The sequence below is a fragment of the Sus scrofa genome, chromosome 13 (genome assembly GCF_000003025.6).
Source record: "Sus scrofa isolate TJ Tabasco breed Duroc chromosome 13, Sscrofa11.1, whole genome shotgun sequence".
Lineage (NCBI taxonomy): Eukaryota > Metazoa > Chordata > Mammalia > Artiodactyla > Suidae > Sus > Sus scrofa.
The window spans coordinates 150796424-150820830 of record NC_010455.5 but is presented as its reverse complement, the minus strand read 5'-3'; the positions used below and the strand labels follow the sequence as shown (position 1 = coordinate 150820830).

The following is a 24407-nucleotide window of genomic DNA, read 5'->3' as shown; positions in this document are numbered from 1 at the left end:
AGGAAAAAAACAGAGGCTGAATGACTCTGCATCAGTACTAATGTAGAGGGGATTCCCACTGTGGAAGAGACATCAGACCAGATGATCTCCAAGGCCCCTTTGGATGGCGTGGCCCCATATGGCCCGACTGTTTTCTTACTTCATCAGATAAAACAAATAGCAGGACTTCTTTCGAGTGTTCTTAAGCTTTGCTGCATTTATCTGAGAGCTTTTAAAAACCCAGTTTCTCAGGCTGCACCTAGTATCAATTAAATTAGAATCTCTGTAACTAAGACATCATTTTTTTAAAGTTTCTGAAATGATTCCAGTACATGTGCAAGTTTGAAAATTAATGTTCTAAAATATTTATCAACTCAGTAACTTTTGAATAAAAATATTAGAATTTCAGAATTGGTCAAAGTGCCTTAAAATGTATTATGGGCAGGAAAAAAGCTCAGGTGCTGTTGGAAGAGATTTAAGAATCAGCTTTAAATTTACTTGAAGTGATTGCAAAAGCAATGTATTCATTTATAAGAACACTTTTAACTTGTTTCTCTTTCTCTCAAAAATCTGTAGGTGTATTTCTTACAGTGTCGTAGAGATTTTGGTTTGCTTCATCTAGAGCAGACTGAAAAGGAGTGCCTCAGTCAGCTTGCCAGGGTGACTAACATGGCGGCAAGGTAACCTCTCCCCACTGTGTCTTGATCTCAGAGGTATTCACAAGTTGCTTCAAGATTAAACCTATCTGTGATGTATTTACATATACGACATGAATCTTTGGAGCGAAGAAGCCATTGTATAAAATCATTTTGAGCTTTTACTTTGTTGCTTCTTCTGTAGCAGTGAGAAGTCTACTAAGTGCAATACTAGATGCTGGTAAATTTTTCCTTTCCTCTATAATGAAATAGATAAAAAGTCTAAGTCAGAAACATGCATGAAGATCAGATATTTATAAAACAGAGTGGATTTTAACTGGAAAACTTTTTTCTAATTATCTTCTCTTTTAATCTTGATTTTAAATACTTTTGGAATACATTGAGGCAAAAATCAGTATTAACACAGAAAATCATGGTAAAGGCAATTTCCTCTTGTGCTACAAGAGTGATTTTCAAATATTTAGGCAGGTTACATAGGATTCTTCTTCAATTTATAATTTTGTGGGTTATACCTTCAAACTTAAAGAATTAATTAAATTAAAATCTCTGGGACCACAACATCATTATTTTTTAATGATTATCATTTTAATATCATTATTCTTCAGTCTAAGAAATCAGAATCTCTGTTGTTTAGCAAGATTCTCAGGTTGGGGAAGCACTGTCCTAAATGTTCAATATATCTTTGCTTGCTAGAGGGAGAAAGGATACGCTAGAATATTATCAAGCCTCTTTGCATGAGATATCATGATAATTATTTTTTAGTTATCCTTTTGAAAGGCCACATGAAATCATTCATCTAGAGATGCGAGGCCCTAAACACCTCAGAGTTATTTTACTTGTTATTTGGTGGGCATGGTTTGCAGAGCTGCTGTGTTTGTGCAATTCATTTCACAGAGACAAAAAAAAATGTACTTCATCCTTATAGAAGAGGTACTTCTTTCTAATTTGCCCTAGTATTGGGAATATCTTTTTCTGTTTGCAGAAAAGCCTGATATAGATCAGCCATAGCATTGTGATGTCAGGGTTAATGTGAAGATAGTCCACAACCCGCGTCCAAGATGAGTCAGCATCTTTAAGAATGCTCTTGGATTGGATGGCTAGGGCAGTTTCCCTGTTTGGCCTTCTATGCTTCCCTTCTTCTTTTTTATTTTTATTTTTATTTTTATTTTATTTTTTGTCTTGCCTTTTCTAGGGCCGCACCTGTGGCATATGGAGGTTCCCAGGCTAGGGGTCTAATCGGAGCTGTAGCTGCTGGCCTACGCCACAGCCGCATAAACTCAGGATCTTAGCCATGTCTGTGATCTACACCACAGGTCACAGCAATGCTGGATCCTTAACCCACTGAGCAAGGCCAGGAATCGAACCCATAACCTCATGGTTCCTAGTCAGATTGGTTAACCACTGAGCCACGATGGGAACTCCTGCTTCCCTTCTTCAATGGAGGGACTCCTGTACAAGATTTTATAATATGTCCTAAAACATATTGCCAAAGTAGAAAAAAACTTAGTGTCTGGAATCAGAAGTTATAGTTGCTCTTGATAAAGGAAATCTTGTCTTTGTTTCCTAGTCTTTTTTTAATAATAAGCCCTTACATACACCTTTGTGCACATTTGAAGTAATTGGTAACGGAGGTAATTTTGTTGTTGTTTTACTTTATTTACATATATGCTAAAGAACATAATGCAAGTTTTTGGAAAACTAAGTGGTATATAAAAAGAAAGAACTTTCTCTTATGTCTCAATTTCCACACCAGCAACCTAGAATCACTTCAATTAAAGGCTGCAGTAGACAGTTGGAATGCCATTGTGACAGATGTTAGAAACAAGATCGCATTCCTCAGGGTAAGTCATACAATGAATTTAGAGGAAATTGACTGAATGGTGTAGGTGGTATATATATTAGAGAAAATATCTAACAATTACTAGAGGTGTTTAAGAAGAACATGTTTTTTCATTGCAGTTATTCAAGTTTATGCCTTTTTGAGGTTTGAGACTGATTACTTCCATGTAGTTGGTTATAGATAGCATCCTAGACCTAAAAGATCTTACACATGATCTTTTAGGTCCTTGGTACAGTAAATGGTAAAATCAAAAATACCATATGATATCACTTATAACTGGAATCTAATATCCAGCACAAATGAACATCTCCTCAGAAAAGAAAATCATGGACTTGGAGAAGAAACTTGTGGCTGCCTGATGGGAGGGGGAGGGAGTGGGAGGGATTGGGAGCTTGGGCTTATCAGACACAACTTAGAATAGATTTACAAGGAGATCCTGCTGAATAGCATTGAGAACTTTGTCTAAATACTCATGTTGCAACAGAAGAAAGGGTGGGGGAAAACATGTAATTGTAATGTATTCATGTAAGGATAACCTGACCCCCTTGCTGTACAGTGGGAATATAAAAAAAAAATTATATAAAAAAAAAAACTATCACATGAGAATGTTCTCCATATTTCATGGAGTTTTTTTTTAATTTACTGATTTTATTTTCTGACCATAAGGTCCTAAGCATTAAAAAATGTTTTCTTTAGAATTGCATAACTATTACAAATATTATTAGACCATAATTAATTGATGTCAAGAACATAAAATATACATAAAAAAATTGTTCCTCATACTTTTTTATATATACATTTATTTGTCTTTTAAGGGCCACACCTGCAGCATATAGAGATTCCCAGGCTAGGGGTCGGAGCTGCAGCTGCCGGCCTGCACCACAGCTACAGCTACGTGGGATCCGAGCTGTGTCTGTGACCTACACCACAGCTCACAGCAATGCCAGATCCTTAACCCACTGAGCGAGGCCAGAGATGGCACCTGCGTCCTCATGGATACTAGTCAGATTCACTTCCACTGAGCCATGACAGGAACTCCTGTACCTCATACTTAATTTTCCTAGAATTCCAGAGCTAACTGTGCTCCAATCAGAAATATCTTAACTTGATCTGAGTAACTGTGTTTGAGTAACTATGTGTTTATAGAATTAAAAGGAAGATCAAGCAGACCAGTATTAGTTTTTAATCTTAACTTTTTATGTAATTATCCCATAATTCAAAATAATAAATTCTTATTCATGTAATAGAATCAGGCCTGTGCTAAAAGTAATCTAAAGAGGTAACCCACTGAATATTTCTTAATTTATTCATTTGGCTTTAGAATATTTTCATATTTATATCTTAAAGTTGATATATAATGGTGATTGTTTTATGATGCCACAACACTGCTAGCAAGACAGTGACATTCAGTTATTAAAAGCTGCCTGCCTCAAAGCACTTCCTCCTTTTCTAGCTTTGTCTTTGGGGGTTTTGCCCATTTCTGCCCTGAACTCTTTCATACGCAGTCTTTAGTGATGCTTAGCATTTTTGTTGAGTTTATTCAAAGCTCTGGCCTCAAAAGAGGCCTTGTTTTCTATCATTGTTTTCTTCTAAGCATGTGTCCCCTGTTTGGAAGTTTCTAAGTGTTTTGATTCTTAAGACCTTCTTTTACAGCTCTTGTGGGTTATTTAAAAAAAAACATGTGGAGCAAAATGGGAACAATGCAAAAAATGTTGAAAGTATGTTTCTAAGCTTCAGGGATCAAAAGGCTTTGGCAAATCCAAGAGGAAAAAACAAAGGTATATATGGAACTGGAGAAAGCTAGAGGTATAGCTTTTGAGATTAACAAAAATGTGGATGTTCAATAAATTTCACTAAAACTTTACCTCCAGTTTTTAAAATGAACATTTTCAAGTAGTTCAGATCTTTGTTACAAATACTTTTTTTCCCATTACTGATCAGCTAATATACTGTTTACAACTTATTGATCTTTAGACCCTGTTTACTTTATAACACTGGTTCTCATTTGAGGGCTAAAAATTATGGAAACACTGAGGGGTTATCACAGAGATCTGTGAATTATATGTCTCTGTATCTTGTCAATCAATAGTTACTTCCAAAAATACAACTATTTATATCTGTGGATAGTAGTCTATAGAATTGTTTTCATGTCAAAAATTGCTTTTATACTATTTCTGACAGTGCATTGGGAATAACTATTCTAGGCTGTATTATTTAAAACTACATCAAGTATTCTTATATATTTCTTTGAAGTTGATTTTGCTGTAAAATATTGTTTCTCTTCTTCTATTAGACACAGTACAATGAACAAATTAACAAGGTGAAACAAGGGTTTACCTTGAGTACCTTGCCTCCAATCCAGCTTCCTCCACCACCGCCCAGTCCTGAGATACTGGTAAGAAAAACGGTTGACCCATGAACAATGCAGGATTTGGGGGCACCAGCAGCGCCCCCACCCCCCAAGCCATGCAGTACCATGTACTGCTCTAACCCCAAAACAAAGAACTTGATAAATGACTACCCAAGGGAAGGAAGTTGAAACAGTTTGGATAGAACTTGAACTCAAACTCTAGTTTTGGTTCACATACCATGAATTCTAGTCAATGCAAAATTTTTCTACTTTTAAAGATCTATAAATAAAAATACAGGGACTATATTTATTGGGGGAGAAAAAGGTGCACAAGTGGACCCACGCAAGTCAAACCTGTGTAGTCCAAGAGTCAACTATATAACATTTTTAAAAGTTACCATCTTCATCTTGATAAAATGGTAAGGGTTGTAAAACACTGAATATGCAGTATGTTTAATGTTTGTTCAAAGTGGAATGGGCACATGTTGTGCATATCATTTGTAATTATGTCCATTCCTGCTACACCATCTTTAGATAATATGACTAGTTGGCTGGCTCAGCTGAGGCCAGGAGATAAGTTGTTGTATTGCTCTATTTTAGTAATGCATTTGATATCTAAAGAGGTAATATATTTTTATTTATCCCATCAATCACATTTACATCATGGGAAAAAACTGAAGAATGCCTAGAATTCCGAATGGCCTTAAGTTAGTTGCCACTAGATGGCTGAAACATCTCATCATAATACCCTAGCAGGCTAGACTTCATCCTTTGACTTCCACTTTAGACTTTCTTTTCCTCAACCTTTATTTTCTATTCTGCCTTTAATAATAAAGACAGCTTCCATTTGTCTCCCTTCCCTGCTCATTGTTAGGGATAAATGAGTCTTAATCAGACAAACTAATCTCTATACTATACTATTTATGTTAGCTTTCTGGAAACTTAGCCTTAACCCAGTAAACTCATATTGCTTTCCAATAGACCTTTTAGGACAGAACCACTATTTGATAATTTTTATTACCATAACAGATTGAGGGAAAGAAAAGAAGAAAAGTGTGATATACTTAGGGGTTTATCACTTTGACATCAGCATCTCTGCTTATAGTAGAACTTTGAAAATATTTCCACAAATACTAGTTGAGTGTATCAAATAACTTAAAAATTATGTGAATTGTGTGAAGTTATACTATATTTCAAAAGCAGAATCCAGAGCTGAAAGCATTATAAGCACCATGTGCTTTAGTTTAGAATGACAGTATTTTTTGGTTACTTCAGGGTTTTTTTTAGGAGCACTATATTATAGACATAATTATTCTAGGCTTTGAACACTGTCATAACCCAGTTACCCTGATAAGGACTGTGTTACGTAGATGACGGAGAAATCCCAGATTCCCTGTCATTCTGTTGGAAGTAACACAAATTCATGGTAGGATTTCTAGAAACCCTGTTGCTTTTTGCCTGTATTCAAACTACTGACTATAGGTTGTAGTTAAACACTCCCATGATTCTAAATATAATATGCCTCCAGAGACGCAGAGGCTAGATACAGAGTCGTCCTTTGGAATTTCCTGGAACCAAACCATCATAAGCTGTGTGATACCAGTTACACTCTAGAACTGACAAACATATTCAAACCTTGACCTCTACATCCTCATCCCTTCAGAGACTTGCTTCTGTCTTATAGGACTATCCAAGTTTAGTCAAGGGCAAAAAAACACTAGCAGTTAGGCTTACTGGAATTCGTAAGTATCCCTGTGCTAACATCTGAGAGGTACACATATACCTTTTGTGCTTCCTAACCAAAATCACGGCTGTACTTGAAGAGAGCTTACAATTGTGTTAAAGTGCATCAGTGGCCCCTGAGCATTAGTGGAACTGTTGGAGAGCACAGATGCTAGAAATGTGACTATGCTATTTGCTATAAATTGAGGTGGTATTATATTATGGAAATACATTAAAGACCAGGTTCAGATCCTAACTCTGAAGAACTGTGTTGATTTGGGGAAAATCAGCTGTCCAGGACTTTGATTTTCCCATCTACAAATCAGGAAATTGTACTTGATGATCTGATCACTAAAGTCTGTTTCTCTGAGATTCTGGTATTGTAAGGATTTGTCACCAGGGTCTAAATACAGGGTCTATAGTAGTCAAACTTAAGAAGTCCAGAATAATCGGTATGTTTCCCAGTTTAACCCAGTATTTTTATGTGTCACTATATTTAGATTTTTGTATCCTGGCTATGCAGTCCTCAAAGTAGTGTTAGGTAATACTCGAAAGAACAGGACTACTGACTCAGCCATTCATCATTTACCCGCCATTCATTGTTTAAAATTTTATATTGTGAAAATTTTGAAACATACATAGAATAGTAGGATGAACCTCTATGAATCCCAAGAGCCAGCTTCAACATCGTTACCAACATTTTGTCAGTGTTCTTTCATGATGTCTCCTTCTTCCTCCCCATTGGAACATTTTTAAAGTAAACCCTACATATCATATCATCTTATCTGTTTGTACTTTAGTATGTATTCCTAAAAGATGAGGACCTTTGGTCTTATTAGATATAATCACTGTACCATTTTACTACCTGAAAATTATAATTTTTAATATCTAATATTAAAATTTTATTTCCCTAATTGTATTAAAATGTCTTTTTCTTAAGTAGTTGACAGTATTTCCAATTTGGTTATAATTACCATTACTTTAAAAACAAATCCAAACAAGGTTTATACTTTGCATTTGGGTGATTATTTTCCTTTAAATCTGTAAGAGCTATCCATTTATGTCATTTATTTGTTAAAAAATTAATTTCCTAAAGTATTGATGTAATTGATGACATCCTTCTGATGTCATTATACATGTTATGCTATTTCCTATAAACTGATCATTAGATCTGGAAGGTTAGAATTGGGTACCTTATTTTTGGCAAGAGTATTTTATAGGTGTTGGTGTATATACACATCAGAGGACACATAATGTCTCCCATTTACTGACATTAAGAATCTAATGTCTTGGGAGGACAAGATGGCGGAGGAGTAGGGGGACACGCTCACCCTCTCCCACAAACACAACAAAAAAAGCACATCTACAGAAGAAATGACTCGCACAGAACAGCAACCAATCGCTGGCAGAGGAACCTAAACTCCAATAACGGCAAGAAGTTCGTGACATTATTGGGCAGAACGGGAGAAAAGAGGAGAGTGAGAGAAGGTGAATCCCAGCGGGACGGGCGCTCCCGAAAAGGGAACTGCGGAGGAGAAAGGGATCCCGCACCATGGAAAGTCACCTACCGGGCAAAAGATCAAATGAACCGGAGGAATCCCCAGATGCAGAGAAGAGTGTAGCAGTAAGTCGGAGTACGGAAAAACGGATCAAGAACCCAATGGACCATCTGAACTACGGGCACAGTCACCAAAAATTGAGACGCCTGGGTGGGGGCTGGGCACCGAGACTCGCTCTGAAGGTGGTCCCGAGGGGGGGGGGACGCTGGGGGGGCTGGGCACCGAGACCTCGGCTCCAGAGATTAGTCCCCGGGCTAGGGGGGGGGGAAGAGCGGAAACTGCTTGGGAGGTCTCTAAACCATTTGACGGGGCAGAGACTGCCTGGGAGACTAGAAAACAAAGCTGTCGCAGAGGAAGGGAGCAATACTCTAGGGGCGGGGAAGTGGAAAGCCACATCAGAGGGAACCTGGGAGAAGAGCCTGGTCTGCGCCCGTGCTGGGGAGGGGAGAGAAGAAGGGGTGGGTTCCCATAGAATACCCCCCACGCCACAGCAAGCTTACAGGCCCGCTAGCTAGCAGAAAGCTGTGCTTCCCAGTGCATTCCCTCCCCCCACCCCCGCCACCCCCTAAGCTCTCGCGGACCTGGGGCTGCCTGCCATCCAGGAGGGCTGGCCTCAACAATTGCCTGAAGCCTACCACCGCAGGGGCTCTCCCTGCACAGGCCTGCTTGCCCTTTGGAGGGGCTACACTTCCACAGAGCAGCACCAAACACCACCAGCCCCCTAGAAAAGGCCTGCAGCCCAGAAAAGCTAGAACAAGCCTAGCCAGGCCGTGAATAGATTGGCCTAATTCTCCGACGGTTTTTCTGAGACGGGCTCCCCCAGGGAGGAGCCTCTTGGGTCTCCAAGGGCCTTGCTACCTGCCCAAGACCCCAGGGGGTGCTAAGACCTAGTGGACCAGCTGCATAGGACTGCCAGCTCCAGGCAGGACCCCCTGCAGCCCAGAAAACTGCAACAAGCCTGGCCGAACGGGAAAAGATCTCAGACGGTCTTTCTGAGTCGGGCTGCCCTGGGGAGGAGCCTCTTGAGTCTCCAAGGGCCCTGCTACCCGCCCAAGACCCCAAGGGGTGCTGAGACCTAGTGGACCAGCTGCATAGGACTGCCAGCTCCAGGCAGGACCCCCTGCAGCCCAGAAAAGCTGCAACAAGCCTGGCCCAAACGGGAAAAGATCTCAGACGGTCTTTCTGAGTCGGGCTGCCCTGGGAGGAGCCTCTTGAGTCTCCAAGGGCCCTGCTACCCGCCCAAGACCCCAAGGGTGCTGAGACCTAGTGGACCAGCTGCATAGGACTGCCAGCTCCAGGCAGGACCCCTGCAGCCCAGAAAAGCTGCAACAAGCCTGGCCCAACGGGAAAGATCTCAGACGGTCTTTCTGAATGGGCTGCCCTGGGAGGTGCCTCTTGAGTCTCCAAGGCCCTGCTACCCGCCCAAGCCCCAGGGAATGCTGAGACCTAGTGGACCAGCTGCATAGGACTGCCAGCTCCAGGCAGGACCCCTGCAGCCCAGAAAAGCTGCAACAAGCCTGGCCGAAACGGGAAAGATCTCAGACGGTCTTTCTGAATCGGGCTGCCCTGGGGAGGAGCCTCTTGAGTCTCCAAGGGCACTGCTACCCGCCCAAGACCCCAGGGGGTGCTGAGAACCAAGTGAAATCTGCTACCATCGTGGGGTGGACCTCCCAGTCCTGTATGCCCTCAGGAAGTCCTCCTTTGCTTCAAAGAAACACTGTTAATCCCATCAACACTCCAGAAAAGCCACACTGCCTCAAAAAAGATTGACCAACAACGACAGCCCTCAGGAAATATTCCACGGCAGTGACAAGGCAAACACTACCCGATAACGGAGAGTACAACTCCCTCAGGAGAAAGAAGACAACAAGCAAGATGAAGAAGCTGAGAAACCACCCCCAGTCAAACCAACAGGAGAACTCACCTAAAACAGTCAACAATGAAACAGATCTCTGCAGTCAGACAGACCTGGAATTCAAAAGAGAAATACTGAAAATACTGAAGGAATTAAGAGAAGATATGAACGGTAATGCAGATACCCTCAGAAAGGAGCTAGAAAATATAAGGAGGAGCCAAGAAAAACTAGAACATTCATTTGCAGAGATGCAAACTGAACTAGGGGCAGTAAAAACCAGAATGAATAATGCAGAAGAACGAATCAGTGATATGGAAGATAGAATAATGGAAATCACCCAATCAGGTCAGCAGACAGAAAACCAAATCAAAAAACTGGAAAGCAATATAAGAGACCTATGGGATAATATAAAGCGGGCCAATCTACGCATAATAGGAATTCCAGAAGGAGTAGAAAAAGATAAGGGAATGGAAAATATATTTGAAGAAATTATCACTGGAAACTTCCCAAATCTAAAGGATACTGGATTCAAGATACAAGAAGCACAGAGGGCCCCAAACAAACTGAACCCAAACAGACCCACACCAAGACACATCATAATAAAAATGGCAAAAGTTAGTGATAAAGAGAGGATCCTAAAGGCAGCAAGAGAAAAGCAGAATGTTACCTACAAGGGAACCCCCATAAGAATATCAGCTGATTTCTCTACAGAAACACTACAGGCCAGGAGGGAATGGCAAGAGATATTTAAAGTGCTCAAAGGAAAAAATATGCAACCTAGAATACTCTATCCAGCAAGAATATCATTTAAAATAGAAGGGGAAATAAGAATTTTTCCCAACAAACAAAAACTTAAAGGATACAGCAACACAAAACCCAGGTTAAAGGAAATATTGAAAGGGCTTCTCTAAACCAAAAAGAAAGGAAGGAAAGGGAAGAAAAAAGAAAAGAAAAAAAAAAAAGAAGAAGAAGAAGAAGAGCTAGAACTAGGACTGAGGAAACTGCAATAAGAGAGCAGTCACTCAAATAAGCCAGCATACAGATTTAATCATGAACATGCTTCAAACAAAATAAAATTAAAAAGAAAAAAATAAAAGAGTCATCAAAACCATAAAATGTGGGCAAGGGATGTTAGGAGGTAAATAATCCTTTTTGTTTGTATGTGTCTCTCTTCTTAATTTTAATATAATAATGAAGTGTTTGAACTTACAGGACCATCAGGCTAAAACACACAATTATGGGAAGGGGTTAGCATACTTAAAAAACAGGGCAATCACAAGCCAAAACCAAATATTACATTTGCAAAAAATGAAAAAAAAAATACACTCAAGCAGATAATAACAGGAGACCATCCAACCAAAAAAAAAAAAGAAGAAGAATGGAGAACCATAGAATCAACTGGAACACGAGGATCAAATGGCAATAAATAATCATCTATCAATTATCACCTTAAATGTCAATGGACTGAATGCCCCAATCAAAAGACACAGAATGGCTGAGTGGATAAAAAGGCAAAAGCCTTCAATATGCTGCCTACAAGAAACTCACCTTAGGACAAAAGATACATATAGATTGAAAGTGAAAGGCTGGGGAAAAGTATTTCATGCCAATAGACATGACAGAAAAGCAGGAGTTGCAACACTCATATCAGACAAAATAGACTTTAAAACAAAAGACATAAAGAAAGACAAAGAAGGACACTATTTAATGATTAAGGGATCCATCCAAGGAGAGGATGTTACTATCATCAACATATATGCCCCAAACATAGGAGCACCCAGGTACATACAACAAATATTAACAGACATAAAGGGAGATATTGATGAGAATACAATCATAGTAGGAGACCTAAATACCCCCCTCACATCAATGGACAGATCCTCTAGACAGAAAACCAATAAAGCAACGGAGATCCTAAAGGAAACAATAGAAAAGTTAGACTTAATTGATATCTTCAGGACACTACATCCAAAAAAATCAGAATACACATTCTTCTCAAATGCTCATGGAACATTCTCAAGAATCGACCACATATTGGGACATAAAGTGAATCTCAATAAATTTAGGAGCATAGAAATTATCTCAAGTATTTTCTCTGACCACAATGCCATGAAATTAGAAATCAACCACAGGAAAAGCAAAGAGAAAAAACCTACTCCATGGAGACTAAACAACATGCTACTAAAAAACCAATGGGTCAATGAGGAAATCAAGAAGGAAATTAAAAACTACCTTGAAACAAATGATAATGAAGACACAACCTCTCAAAATCTATGGGATGCTGCGAAAACAGTGCTCAGAGGGAAATTTATAGCAATACAGGCCTTTCTCAAAAAAGAAGAAAGATCCCAAATAGACAACTTAACCCTCCACCTAAATGAATTAGAAAAAGAAGAACAAAAAAGTCCTAAAGTCAGCAGAAGGAAGGAAATTATAAAGATCAAAGAAGAAATCAATAAAATAGAGACTCAAAAAACAATAGAGAAAATTAATAAAACCAAGAGCTGGTTCATTGAAAAGGTGAACAAAATTGATAAACCCCTGGCCAGACTCACTAAAAAGAGGAGAGAAAGAACCCAAATCACCAAAATTATAAATGAAAAAGGAGAAATCACAACAGATACAGCAGAAATACAAAAAACCATAAGAGAATACTATGAACAACTATATGGCAATAAGTTTGACAATCTGGAAGAAATGGACAATTTTCTAGAATCTTACAGCTTGCCAAATCTGAATCAAGCAGAAACAGACCAACTGAACAGACCGATCACTAGAAATGAAATTGAAGAGGTCATAAAATCACTCCCTACAAATAAAAGTCCAGGACCAGATGGCTTCACAGGTGAATTTTATCAAACATATAAAGAGGAATTGGTGCCCATCCTCCTTAAACTCTTTCAAAAGGTTGAAGAAGAAGGAATACTCCCAAAGACATTCTATGAGGCCACCATCACCCTCATTCCAAAACCAGACAGAGATACCACCAAAAAAGAAAACTATCGCCCAATATCTCTGATGAATATAGATGCAAAAATTCTCAACAAAATCTTAGCCAACCGAATCCAACAACATATCAAAAAAATTATACACCATGACCAGGTTGGGTTCATCCCAGGTTCACAAGGATGGTTCAACATACACAAATCAATCAGCATCATACAACACATTAACAAAAAAAAGGTCAAAAATCATATGATCATCTCAATAGACGCAGAAAAAGCATTTGACAAAGTTCAACATCCATTCATGATCAAGACCCTCGCCAAAGTGGGTATAGAGGGAACATTCCTGAATATAATCAAAGCCATTTATGATAAACCCACAGCAAATATAATCCTCAATGGGGAAAAACTGAAAGCCTTCTCACTCAAATCTGGAACAAGACAGGGATGCCCACTCTCACCACTGCTCTTCAACATCGTTTTGGAAGTCTTAGCCACAGCAATTAGACAAACAAAAGAAATCAAAGGCATCCATGTAGGAAGAGAAGAGATCAAACTGTCACTGTATGCAGATGACATGATTCTATACCTAGAAAACCCTAAGGACTCAACACCAAAACTCCTTGAACTGATTAATAAATTCAGCAAAGTGGCAGGATATAAGATTAACATTCAGAAGTCAGTTGCATTTCTGTATACCAGCAATGAAACATTAGAAAAGGAATACAAAAATACGATACCTTTTAAAATTGTACCTCACAAAATCAAATACCTCGGAATACACCTGACCAAAGAGGTAAAGGACCTATATGCCGAGAACTATAAAACCTTAATCAAAGAAATCAAAGAAGATGTAAAGAAATGGAAAGATACTCCATGTTCCTGGATTGGAAAAATCAATATTGTGAAAATGGCCATCCTACCCAAAGCAATCTACAGATTCAATGCAATCCCTATCAAATTACCCATGACATTTTTCACAGAACTAGAACAAACAATCCAAACATTTATATGGAACCACAAATGACCCAGAATCGCCAAAGCAATCCTGAGAAACAAAAACCAAGCAGGAGGCATAACTCTCCCAGACTTCAAGAAATATTACAAAGCCACAGTCATCAAAACAGTGTGGTACTGGTACCAAAACAGACAGACAGACCAATGGAACAGAATAGAGAATCCGGAAATAAACCCGGACACCTATGGTCAATTAATCTTTGACAAGGGAGGCAAGAACATAAAATGGGAAAAAGAAAGTCTATTCAGCAAGCATTGCTGGGAAACCTGGACAGCTGCATGCAAAGCAATGAAGCTAGAACACACCCTCACACCATGCACAAAAATAAACTCCAAATGGCTGAAAGACTTAAATATACGACAGGACACCATCAAACTCCTAGAAGAAAACATAGGCAAAACACTCTCTGACATCAACATCATGAATATTTTCTCAGGTCAGTCTCCCAAAGCAATAGAAATTAGAGCAAAAATAAACCCATGGGACCTCATCAAACTGAAAAGCTTTTGCACAGCAAAGGAAACCCAAAAGAAAACAAAAAGACAACTTACAGAATGGGAGAAAATAGTTTCAAATGATGCAACTGACAAGGGCTTAATCTCTAGAATATATAAGCAACTTATACAACTCAACAGCAAAAAAACCAATCAATCAATGGAAAAATGGGCAAAAGACCTGAATAGACATTTCTCCAAAGAAGATACACAGATGGCCAACAAACACATGATAAAATGCTCAACATCGCTGATTTTAAGAGAAATGCAAATCAAAACTACCATGAGATACCACCTCACACCAGTCAGAATGGCCATCATTAATAAATCCACAAATAACAAGTGCTGGAGGGGGTGTGGAGAAAAGGGAACCCTCCTGCACTGCTGGTGGGAATGTAAACTGGTACAGCCACTATGGAGAACAGTTTGGAGATACCTTAGAAATCTATACATAGAACTTCCATATGACCCTGCAATCCCACTCTTGGGCATCTATCCGGACAAAGCTCTACTTAAAAGAGACACATGCACCCGCATGTTCATTGCAGCACTATTCACAATAGCCAGGACATGGAAACAATCCAAATGTCCATCGACAGAGGATTGGATTCGGAAGAGGTGGTATATATACACAATGGAATACTACTCAGCCATAAAAACGGATGACATAATGCCATTTGCAGCAACATGGATGGAACTAGAGACTCTCATACTGAGTGAAATGAGCCAGAAAGACAAAGACAAATACCATATGATATCACTTATAACTGGAATCTAATATCCAGCACAAATGAACATCTCCTCAGAAAAGAAAATCATGGACTTGGAGAAGAGACTTGTGGCTGCCTGATGGGTGGGGGAGGGAGTGGGAGGGATCGGGAGCTTGGGCTTATCAGACACAACCTAGAATAGATTTACAAGGAGATCCTGCTGAATAGCATTGAGAACTATGTCTAGATACTCATGTTGCAACAGAAGAAAGGGTGGGGGAAAAACTGTAATTGTAATGTATACATGTAAGGATAACCTGACCCCCTTGCTGTACAGTGGGAAAATAAAATAAAAATTAAAATTAAAAAAAAAAAAGAATCTAATGTCATCTTGATCTCTCCATTATAATGTTCCTCATTAAGTTTCGCCTGCTGGTTTCAGGGTCATTACTTAAATGATATATTGATGTTCATTTTTTAAAATCAACAAATAGTTGAACTTCTGCTTTATGCCAGTGCTAGACATGGCATACAGTAGATACTCAATAAACCTGTCCCCTTCTGTAGTCTATCCAATAAGGTGTCCATCCCATTGGTAGACTCTAAGGGCTAGCTTTCTATGACCCCCTGAGGATGTTCGGTAACACCCACAGACATGTCTGTACGACAAATCACTTTAGCAGGATTTATCTCCCAGGCCCACCCCACTTCAGCTTTCTGTAGTCCTTGGAACTAAACATAAGAGCAGAACTCCACCACATGGTACAAGGTCCCTTCAATACCTAATAGCAAAATATTTCCTATAGACAACTATGGTTCTTTAGTGGAATTTCTGAAGGTCAGTATTGTTTATCAGCACGGACAGTACTCATTGAGGAGTTCCTTTGCATAGTCCTTTTATTCCAGTTGGTAAAGAACCTTAAAGATCACCTAACCCAACCCTCTTATTTTATAGATTAATAATTTGGCATCCAAGTTTACCCAGGTAGGAGAGAAAATAGGACAGAACCCAGCTCTCTTCTCTCTGTGCTTTTTCGTATATTTTTCTGCCCTTTGCTTTTTCAAATATTCATATATTTAACTAATGTTATGACAACATTGTGCCTTGTACCTGTGTTTCAAATCATTTTCTCCCTAAACATTGCTCTATGAGTTTAGATCATTGACTATATAAATATACAAATATGTGGGGGTTTGTTTTTATTTTCTCTTTTCTATTTCAGATGCAGCAGTTCCTAGGAAAACCCATTGTGAAAGAATCTTTATTTAGACCTTTACTCACTGTTCCTCAAATTCCTGCTATTTGTTCTGGAGTCATCTCCACAACTGGCCAACCTAGACATCCCCTGGTACAGAGCCCTTTTTGGTGGAATAGACATCAACAAGTTTTTTGTCACTATGATGGACTTCCAAAATGAATGTCTTCTCTTTGTTCATTTACTTGATAAATAATGATGAAGGTGATGGGGGTGATGACCAAATGGTTTCATGTGAGGCACTGAGTTAAGCATATTACATATTTAATTCTTTCCTTAAGTGATAATACCTTAGTTTTTGGATACAGAGATAAATATCTTAGAGAACTCTTATAGTTTTGCTTCTATACCAGGCCACAAAGCAGGTTAGATTGATAATTTTAACAGATAATTTAATTTAGCATGATTGATGGGTAGGTTGAAAAACAAAGAAGCCAAGTCACAACAAGCCAAATTACGCCACAAAGCTAAAGAAAAATTTTATCTACACACATATGTGTGTATAGTAGAGAACAATGTTTATCTATTTTGTACCTGTATATTGCTAACAGGCTCCCTTTGATATATATAGTCAAATGGACTCACTTATTTGTATGGAGCCTGGCTTTATGTAAAGTATCTAGGCTTTAACAAGTTAGTACCATGTCTTTTAATTACCGTGATATCACAGGGCTGCTTATGTGGTTTGCTCCTGAACCATTCTATAAGGAACTATAAAATTTTATTTAAAATATTAAAGTACCTTAACTTTCTATAAGATTACTTTCTAATTCCTCTGAAGAAGCTTGACACTGAGGCAAACCTAGATTTCTGGGAATATTCTACTTTTTCTCTAACTTACCAGGCTTTGTATGAATAATTTCAATGGCTGTTAGTAGTTAATTTTTTATAAGTAATAATCTTATATTTGAAAATAATCCCTAGTCTTAGGTACAAGATGCCATGTTTATAATTATTCTAGTAATCAGATAAGCAAATATTAATTAGAATCTTAATGGTTCTAAGAAAGAACTATCATAAAATGTGGGGAAAACTTTGATGGTTTCATGGCTCAAAGGTGTCACTACAATTTCCATACCACCTTTGTAACATTCATGAGACACTGGGCAGACGTTCTAGTAGTATTCTCATCTTTATTTAGTTGTTTGAAAATTAAACTTTATTATTTTTCTAATTTTAAAAGTAGTGTGCTAATCATAAAGCAATACAGAAATACACAAAATATATACAATATATAATATACCAGGTAGAATGCAAAATTACCCTGCTGTTGAATCCTAGAAAATAATCAGTTTATAGATTATTTTATATCTTACAGACTTTTCTGTGCATACACATTTTTAAAATGTTTTAATATAAAATGAGTTCTACCATAAATGCTATGCCATAGACTCTTTTTTGTTTTTAATGAGATGTATTTTGTGGAATCTCTGATGCTCAGATTTGTTTTTAAAGACTTGATTAGACATGCTATAATTATTTATTCCCCTATTAACAAACTTTAGGAAAAAAGGGAGGATTTCCTGGTGGCTCAGTGGGTTAAGGATCCCCCATTGTCACTGCTGTGGTACAGGTTTGATCTGTGGCCAGGAAACTTTCTCATGCTGTAGATATAACCCCCTCCCACCCCCCAAAAAAACTAGGTTGCTTTCAGAAATGCACATCCTGTATGTATTTCTGTATATGTTTACAGTTACTGAGACTAGCAATGTGCCATTTTTAAAATAAAGGTAATATAAACAATTAGAAATATTTTTGTGCCGATTAAAATTCTAAAAAAGGAACATTTATATAATATTCCTCTTTATTTTACCCATTTTCTGAGGTATGGAAATGTCGTGTTGGCATGAAACTTTACATCCTAATAACTGATATTGATGGGTTGTAATTTTGTGCTCCTTACAGATGGCTGGCATAGCCTGGACGGTGCCAGCATCAGTGGGAGAAGCTATGTCTCCCAGTGCAGGTCTGGGAAGTGATCTTCCCATAATTAATTGGGAGAAGATTACAGACAGGCTGAAGACTGCCTTTCCACAACAGACCAGGTAACTTAGTCTTTTTTAGTGCTGAGTACAGATCATACACTATAGTTTCCATAACGTTTTATGCCTATACCTCTCTCACACACATACACACAAGTACCTATAATTTCTTACCATTGCCTTGGTAAGGAAAATTAAATTTATTAAGAAAGGATAGTGTTCCATATAAATGCTAAACCTCTTCACTAAAGTTATTAGTTGTAAGGTATGAGAGAATAAACTTTTAAATTTAGGTTTGCTCATTTATTGAAAGTACAACTAGCTGTAAACCTATTCAATTTTAATGCTACCGGCTGCAATAATTATCTTAATAAACTATTTCTAAAGTGAATTTCAAGTTAATTGTATGCCATAGAAGCCCAAACATCATCAGGTTTTACTTTCCTATTTCCTTAATTTTATTGAGGGTCCTTATAGTTTCTTTGTTAGGGAACATAGTTAAATGCAAGAAATCATTATTTTACTGTTCTTTTCACAGTTCTGACTTTAGCAGAAAGATGTTTAATTCTACTGCTCCAGGAATGAAGTGTCTTTTCTTTTTATTCTTGTATCAAATGAAATAATTCTAGTTTTTACCAGTATGTTCATTTAAAGACCAGTGCTTTTATTTAATATATACTGTTATGTTTCAGGATTAGATTATGGTTTTATAAATATAATGGTGAATAGAGAATAAAACTAAAATTGTAATATAGTTGTTCTAAATATACATATATAAAATAAACAGTAAAAAATCAAAAGTAGTTTTATAAGGCTGCTGACATGATACTTCATTTGAGAAAGAAAAATTCTTTATCATCCTATCCTATCCTACCAAAAATGTGTAGAGTCAGTAGGACATGGGAATTGAAAAGAAACATATAGATTAAGATATTCCTAGATTTTTTATCACATAATTTGTCTTTTAATCTTTGCTTTCCTGTTCTGTTAAATCTTTGTTTTCTGTTTCTGAGTTTTATAAAATAAAACCATTAAAAATAATAGAGGGGCCAATAGTAACATAGTTAAAAAGAAATACTTTAATCCTGTGTAAGAGAAGGGGATACTTTAATCCTAAGTAAGAGAAGGGAATACTTTAATCCTTAGTAAGAGAGCATTGAGACGTATGTTATAAAGAGCTCAGTACAAAATTAATTTTCCTACAGTGAGCTTTTAGAAATAGTTAAAACATATTTTTGGAAAGAAAATAAATAGAAATATTTAGAACTTATGAACACATTAAGTATCATTATTAATGAGCACATTAAGAGTTTTCATTTTAGTTTAAGATAAATGGAGATGGACTTGTGATCACTTTTTTAGACCAGAGATCTGAAGGGTCACATCTGTATGCTATACAGCAATCCTATGATAGGATTTTATATCTCCTTTGGAAAGCACATCCTCAAAGGCAGTAGGAAAATCAGCACTGCTCTTTCCTTGTTCTCTTCCAGAAAGGAGCTTACAGATTTCTTACGGAAATTGAAGAATACTCATGGGAAGTCCTTATCTGGACTGACATTTGATGAAATTGTTTGCAAGATTTCCCAATTTATTTACCCCAAGAGATCTCAGGTAAAACAAACAAACCAACCCTATATCTTTTAGCCCTTATCTTTAGTAGTAAACTCCGTCAGTTATCTCCATGACATGATCAGGAAATCAATCTATAATCATATTCAATCATCTATTAATAATAAACAGTTCAACTTAATAAATGGCATGGGACACACCACCTGATCGTTCTAGAATAAAACTTGAAATTTACTCTAGGTTATTTTGAATGATTCTAAAAGGGTACATTTTTTCTAATTTTATGCAAAGACTTGTTTTAATTAAAAGAGAACCTGGAGTTGTTTTTACTTGGCTCTTAGTATTTGGGTTATATTGCCAACATTTACTTCACAATTTCTTAAGAACCTGAGTGACCTTTGCTCTTTTGCTAATTCTCACTATACCCTGGTTCTATGGTATTCTGTTAGCTCTTTTTGTTTTAGTACAATTCTTAAAAAAAACAAACAAACAAAAAAAAAAAACCGTATTCTTCTTTTCAGAGTCAAGGAAAATCAGTGCCAAATGGAAACAGTGTTTCACCCAGCCACCATACTCCACCCCAGGCTAATGCTGTCCAGCCCTCAAAACCAGCCCGGAAGCCCCTCAGTTCACAAGGTCCTGTCAAATTAGAAGGAGCCAATAATTTGGTGAGACTGAGACTGTTGATTCTAAATACATTTAAATTTAAGAGAGAGAAATGAGCTGAATTTATTACCCTGTATTTTCTCTAGGATGATGATAAGGAAGAAGAAGAGGAGCCTTGTGTGATTTGTCATGAGAATCTCTCTCCAGACAACCTCTCGGTTTTGCCTTGTGCACACAAATTCCACTCTCAGGTAAACTTATCTTTTTTAATATTTTACCATTAATCATCTAAGTGAAATTCATACTGCAGTCCTTGAAGTGATATTCATGTATCATCCACTGCTGTATCATGAATTCTACTGGATAAAAGCTGGGCTTTTGGGTACCACACAGAAGTGTTTGTATGTTTCCACATACTTGGCCATGGATTGCACTGTGCTTTCTCAGATCTCAGTACACCTAGCAGGAGAAAGGGACAACAATGAGATTTATTGGGACAGAGTATAGCTGTTCTTTTGAGCAGAACTGGAAGGAATGGTGAGTGACATGGCCGTTGGCAGTTTAGCAACAGTGCCACTTCACCCTGAGTTGCTATAAATAGTGTCCTTTGTCCATGCCTAATGATGGCCAATGGCCACTGTAAGACTTAACTTTAACAGTCTACCCAGGCTCCTGTATGTGCTTTTGAGGATGCAGAAGCTTGAGTTTTGATGTTAGAAAAATGTGAGGCTGGCATATCTTTTGTTAATTCTTGACATTTATATAGATTAACTCCTGGTGTTGCTGCTGTGCAAATGATACTGATATACAACTTATGAGCCAGATCTTCTGTTGCAGAGATGTAATTTGACACAGGAAAAATTAATCTTACAAAAGAAAGGTTTCTCAAGGAAGTGAACAATAGCCAGCTTATTCAAGCGTTATCTATAAAACATAATTTCAGACATGTGATACCTGGTATGGAATTATATTTTGCATTTACCCTGATAAGAAGAGATGTACACAGAATGTCTAATCCCAAAAGATCTCCAGGATAGATACTTAGCCATCTGATTTTTCCATCTGAAATTTTAAAAGTTCTAAAGACCCATTTAGAAAATAAATGTTTCACAAAACTTATTTTATTCTTTGCCATTGCTCATTGAATAGAAAGCAGGTAATTCAGGTTACTCTTTAGGGTTAGAGTTAGAGCCTCATATATACTGCCCATTCCTAATTCTCTCCCATCTGACCTGGCACTCCATTATTCATTCAAGTAAAAATGATTTGTTTTAGGAGAGTCAGTATTCAGGCAAATGACTTAATAGATAAGTTCATAACCAAAGAGTTCTACTGAAGAAATAGCAATCTGAAAAGAAATAGCAATCTTAAAAGTGCATCCATTATCTAGGGATTTTAACTTCAAAATACCATAATCACTTGATAACAAGGTATTAGCGACATTTGTATGTTTAGGTATGACTTTTTCTAGATTATAAATGAGAATAATATATAATAAACCAGAGAAAAGGTATAATAGGTTTCCTCAACCTCCTTATTAGGAAAAACTGCTAGTCTTCCTGAAAGTTGGGGATGGGGAAAGACTCTTGATAGAATAAACTGGCTGAAAGGTATTTTGCTGTTACCAACCATATTGCTCAGCAAACCACAGAGTGCCATGATTGCAGCAGTTACTGTAATAATCCACCAAGCAAAGCTCCAAGATACACCAGAAACATTTTGGCTGGCAGCCCTGATATATAGAGTCACAGCTGCCTCTGCTAGGCTACACCTGAGGGACTCACATGCATCTTTTTGCTTCTTAGTGCATTAGACCTTGGCTGATGCAACAGGGGACATGCCCAACCTGCAGACTTCATGTTTTGCTACCAGAAGAATTTCCTGGTCACCCCAGGCGGCACTTGCCCAAGATATGATACAAAGGGGTGACTATCCAAAGGAAGTTCAATTTTCAGACTCTGAAATTTAGTTTTGCTTTTTATTTGAGTGTTCAATTTTCAGACTCTGAAATTTAGTTTTGCTTTTTATTCAAGCGGATAGTGTAAATGGTGTGAAGCAGTATGCTCTTCCATATTGTGCAAAATAAGCTAGCTAATCTCATCAAAGCTGCAGCCAAAGAGGAGAGGACAGGTCTTCAGGATTATGGACCAAACTGAAAGAGTTCAAAGAAGATGGAGTTTTAAAAGTTACATTACATTTGCTTTTACCTTATTAGGTATTTTCTTTCAACATAAACATGATTATTGTTGGCATGTATCTTAGGATGTCTTATCTTTTCCTGATTGCACTCATTCTTTGTCTCAAATATATTACATTTTAATTTCCTAAAATAAATGTAAACAAGTGGAAAAACTCCACATATTTTAGTATTCTTTTTAACTTTTAAAATTGCTTATAAACTATATTTTATTTATCTACACCTCATGTTTTATCTCTATCTTCCCAATCCTTTTCTGTACTCTAAAATATGTACCCATGAATAGATTATAAACTACATGAAGGTGGGTTCCAAGCAGTAGTGTGTTGGAGCTGGAGTATAAGAGCTTGGGAGAGGTGATTCTTAGTTTCAGGAATTTTTTGAGCCAGTTATTCAACTTGTTGGTAGCTTGAAATCTGCCACAGTGGGAGTATTTTATACCACAGGAATTGGCAAATGCTATAAGGAAGGGCTTTCCTTCCTCTCAAGAGCTGGTTACTAAACATTTACCAGCACGCCTCTGGGACCATGTCTGATGATTCTTACTGTTCTCAATGTCTTGTACAGTAGGTGTAGCATAAATATTCCCCAGAATTATAAATCAGGAAGCAGTAAGAAAAGAAGTTAGGGTGCAAATTAAGTCACTTGCTCAGATAAATAACACGTTCATTTGTAAACATGCCCTTTGGACCGTAATCATTTATACTTTGGAGGAATTTTTTTCCTGCCTTAAAAGTTTCTAATTTCACTTTCTCAGGCTGGAGGCTGGAGGGTAGATTTGTATGTAGTTGCTTCTTTAGAGTTTACACCTACTGAGCTAAGTTGCATATCTAAAGCTTGTAATCAAGAACTTTCATTCTAGAAGTCAAAAACCTATTTTGAAATTAGTATTGTATAAATGCTGTAAGTGTTGTACATGTCTCTACCTACAAAATTAAAATCATTCAGTTATCCTGTAAGAGAATTGCTACTTAGTTCATATTATTTTCCATAAATTAATGAAATTCATACTGTGAATAAGTGTTTCCTGACTGAACAATTATTTTACCTGTATAATGTATCTTAAAGTGTAAATGTATCTTAAAGTTATTTTAAATCTTAAAGTGTAAATGTATCTTAAAGTTATTTTAAATCTCTACTTAAAATTACTATTTCTTTAACTGTATGCTAAATGTTTTCTTCTCTGAGAAAGACTGGAAAATGTGAAGGAAGATACACCAAAATAAAGGCAGTCATTTAGACATGTAAAATGTCAAGAATGTCTTAGAATTGCACAATTCAGAACTTACAGGCCTTTTAATAATTATCTTGTCTAACACTTCAAGGTCATGATCATATAGCAAATTATCTTGTAAAATAAATGTTTCTTATTGTATATTTACAACCGCAATTTCATTTTCATGTGGGAAAGAATAAATGTTTCTTAAATGAATACCTATTTTATCTGTGTATATCACTTTAACTGTATCCTAAAGCTACTTGACATCTCTGTTTTAAACATCTATGTTTAAAATTGTGCTTAAACTTTTTCTTCTATTATAAGAAAGGACAGGATTTAACCAAGAAGAAGGCAGTCTTCTAGACTTGTAAAACACCAAGGAGATGTCTTAGAATCCTAAAATGTCAGAGTTTATAGGGTTCTTAATGATCCTCTGGTATATTGCCT

General features: G+C 37.2%; 1 protein-coding gene across 13 annotated transcripts in view; it reads left to right on the top strand.

Annotated features, from left to right (window-relative positions):
* DZIP3 (DAZ interacting zinc finger protein 3) overlaps window positions 1–24173 on the top strand; it is a 137388-nt gene extending 113215 nt beyond the window's left edge. For 11 of the 13 annotated variants that reach the window (XM_021070424.1, XM_021070418.1, XM_021070428.1 and 8 more), the window contains 9 exons: window positions 556–659; window positions 2389–2476; window positions 4769–4870; window positions 16352–16477; window positions 18290–18429; window positions 19860–19980; window positions 20460–20606; window positions 20691–20795; window positions 22350–24173. In XM_021070424.1, coding sequence (XP_020926083.1) covers window positions 556–659; window positions 2389–2476; window positions 4769–4870; window positions 16352–16477; window positions 18290–18429; window positions 19860–19980; window positions 20460–20606; window positions 20691–20795; window positions 22350–22460 — 1044 coding nt within the window. In that variant the 3' untranslated portion in view covers window positions 22461–24173. Of the gene's footprint in view, window positions 1–555; window positions 660–2388; window positions 2477–4768; window positions 4871–16351; window positions 16478–18289; window positions 18430–19859; window positions 19981–20459; window positions 20607–20690; window positions 20796–22349 lie in introns of those variants that run through there. The other 2 variants (XM_021070425.1, XM_021070426.1) reach the window with 2 other exon arrangements.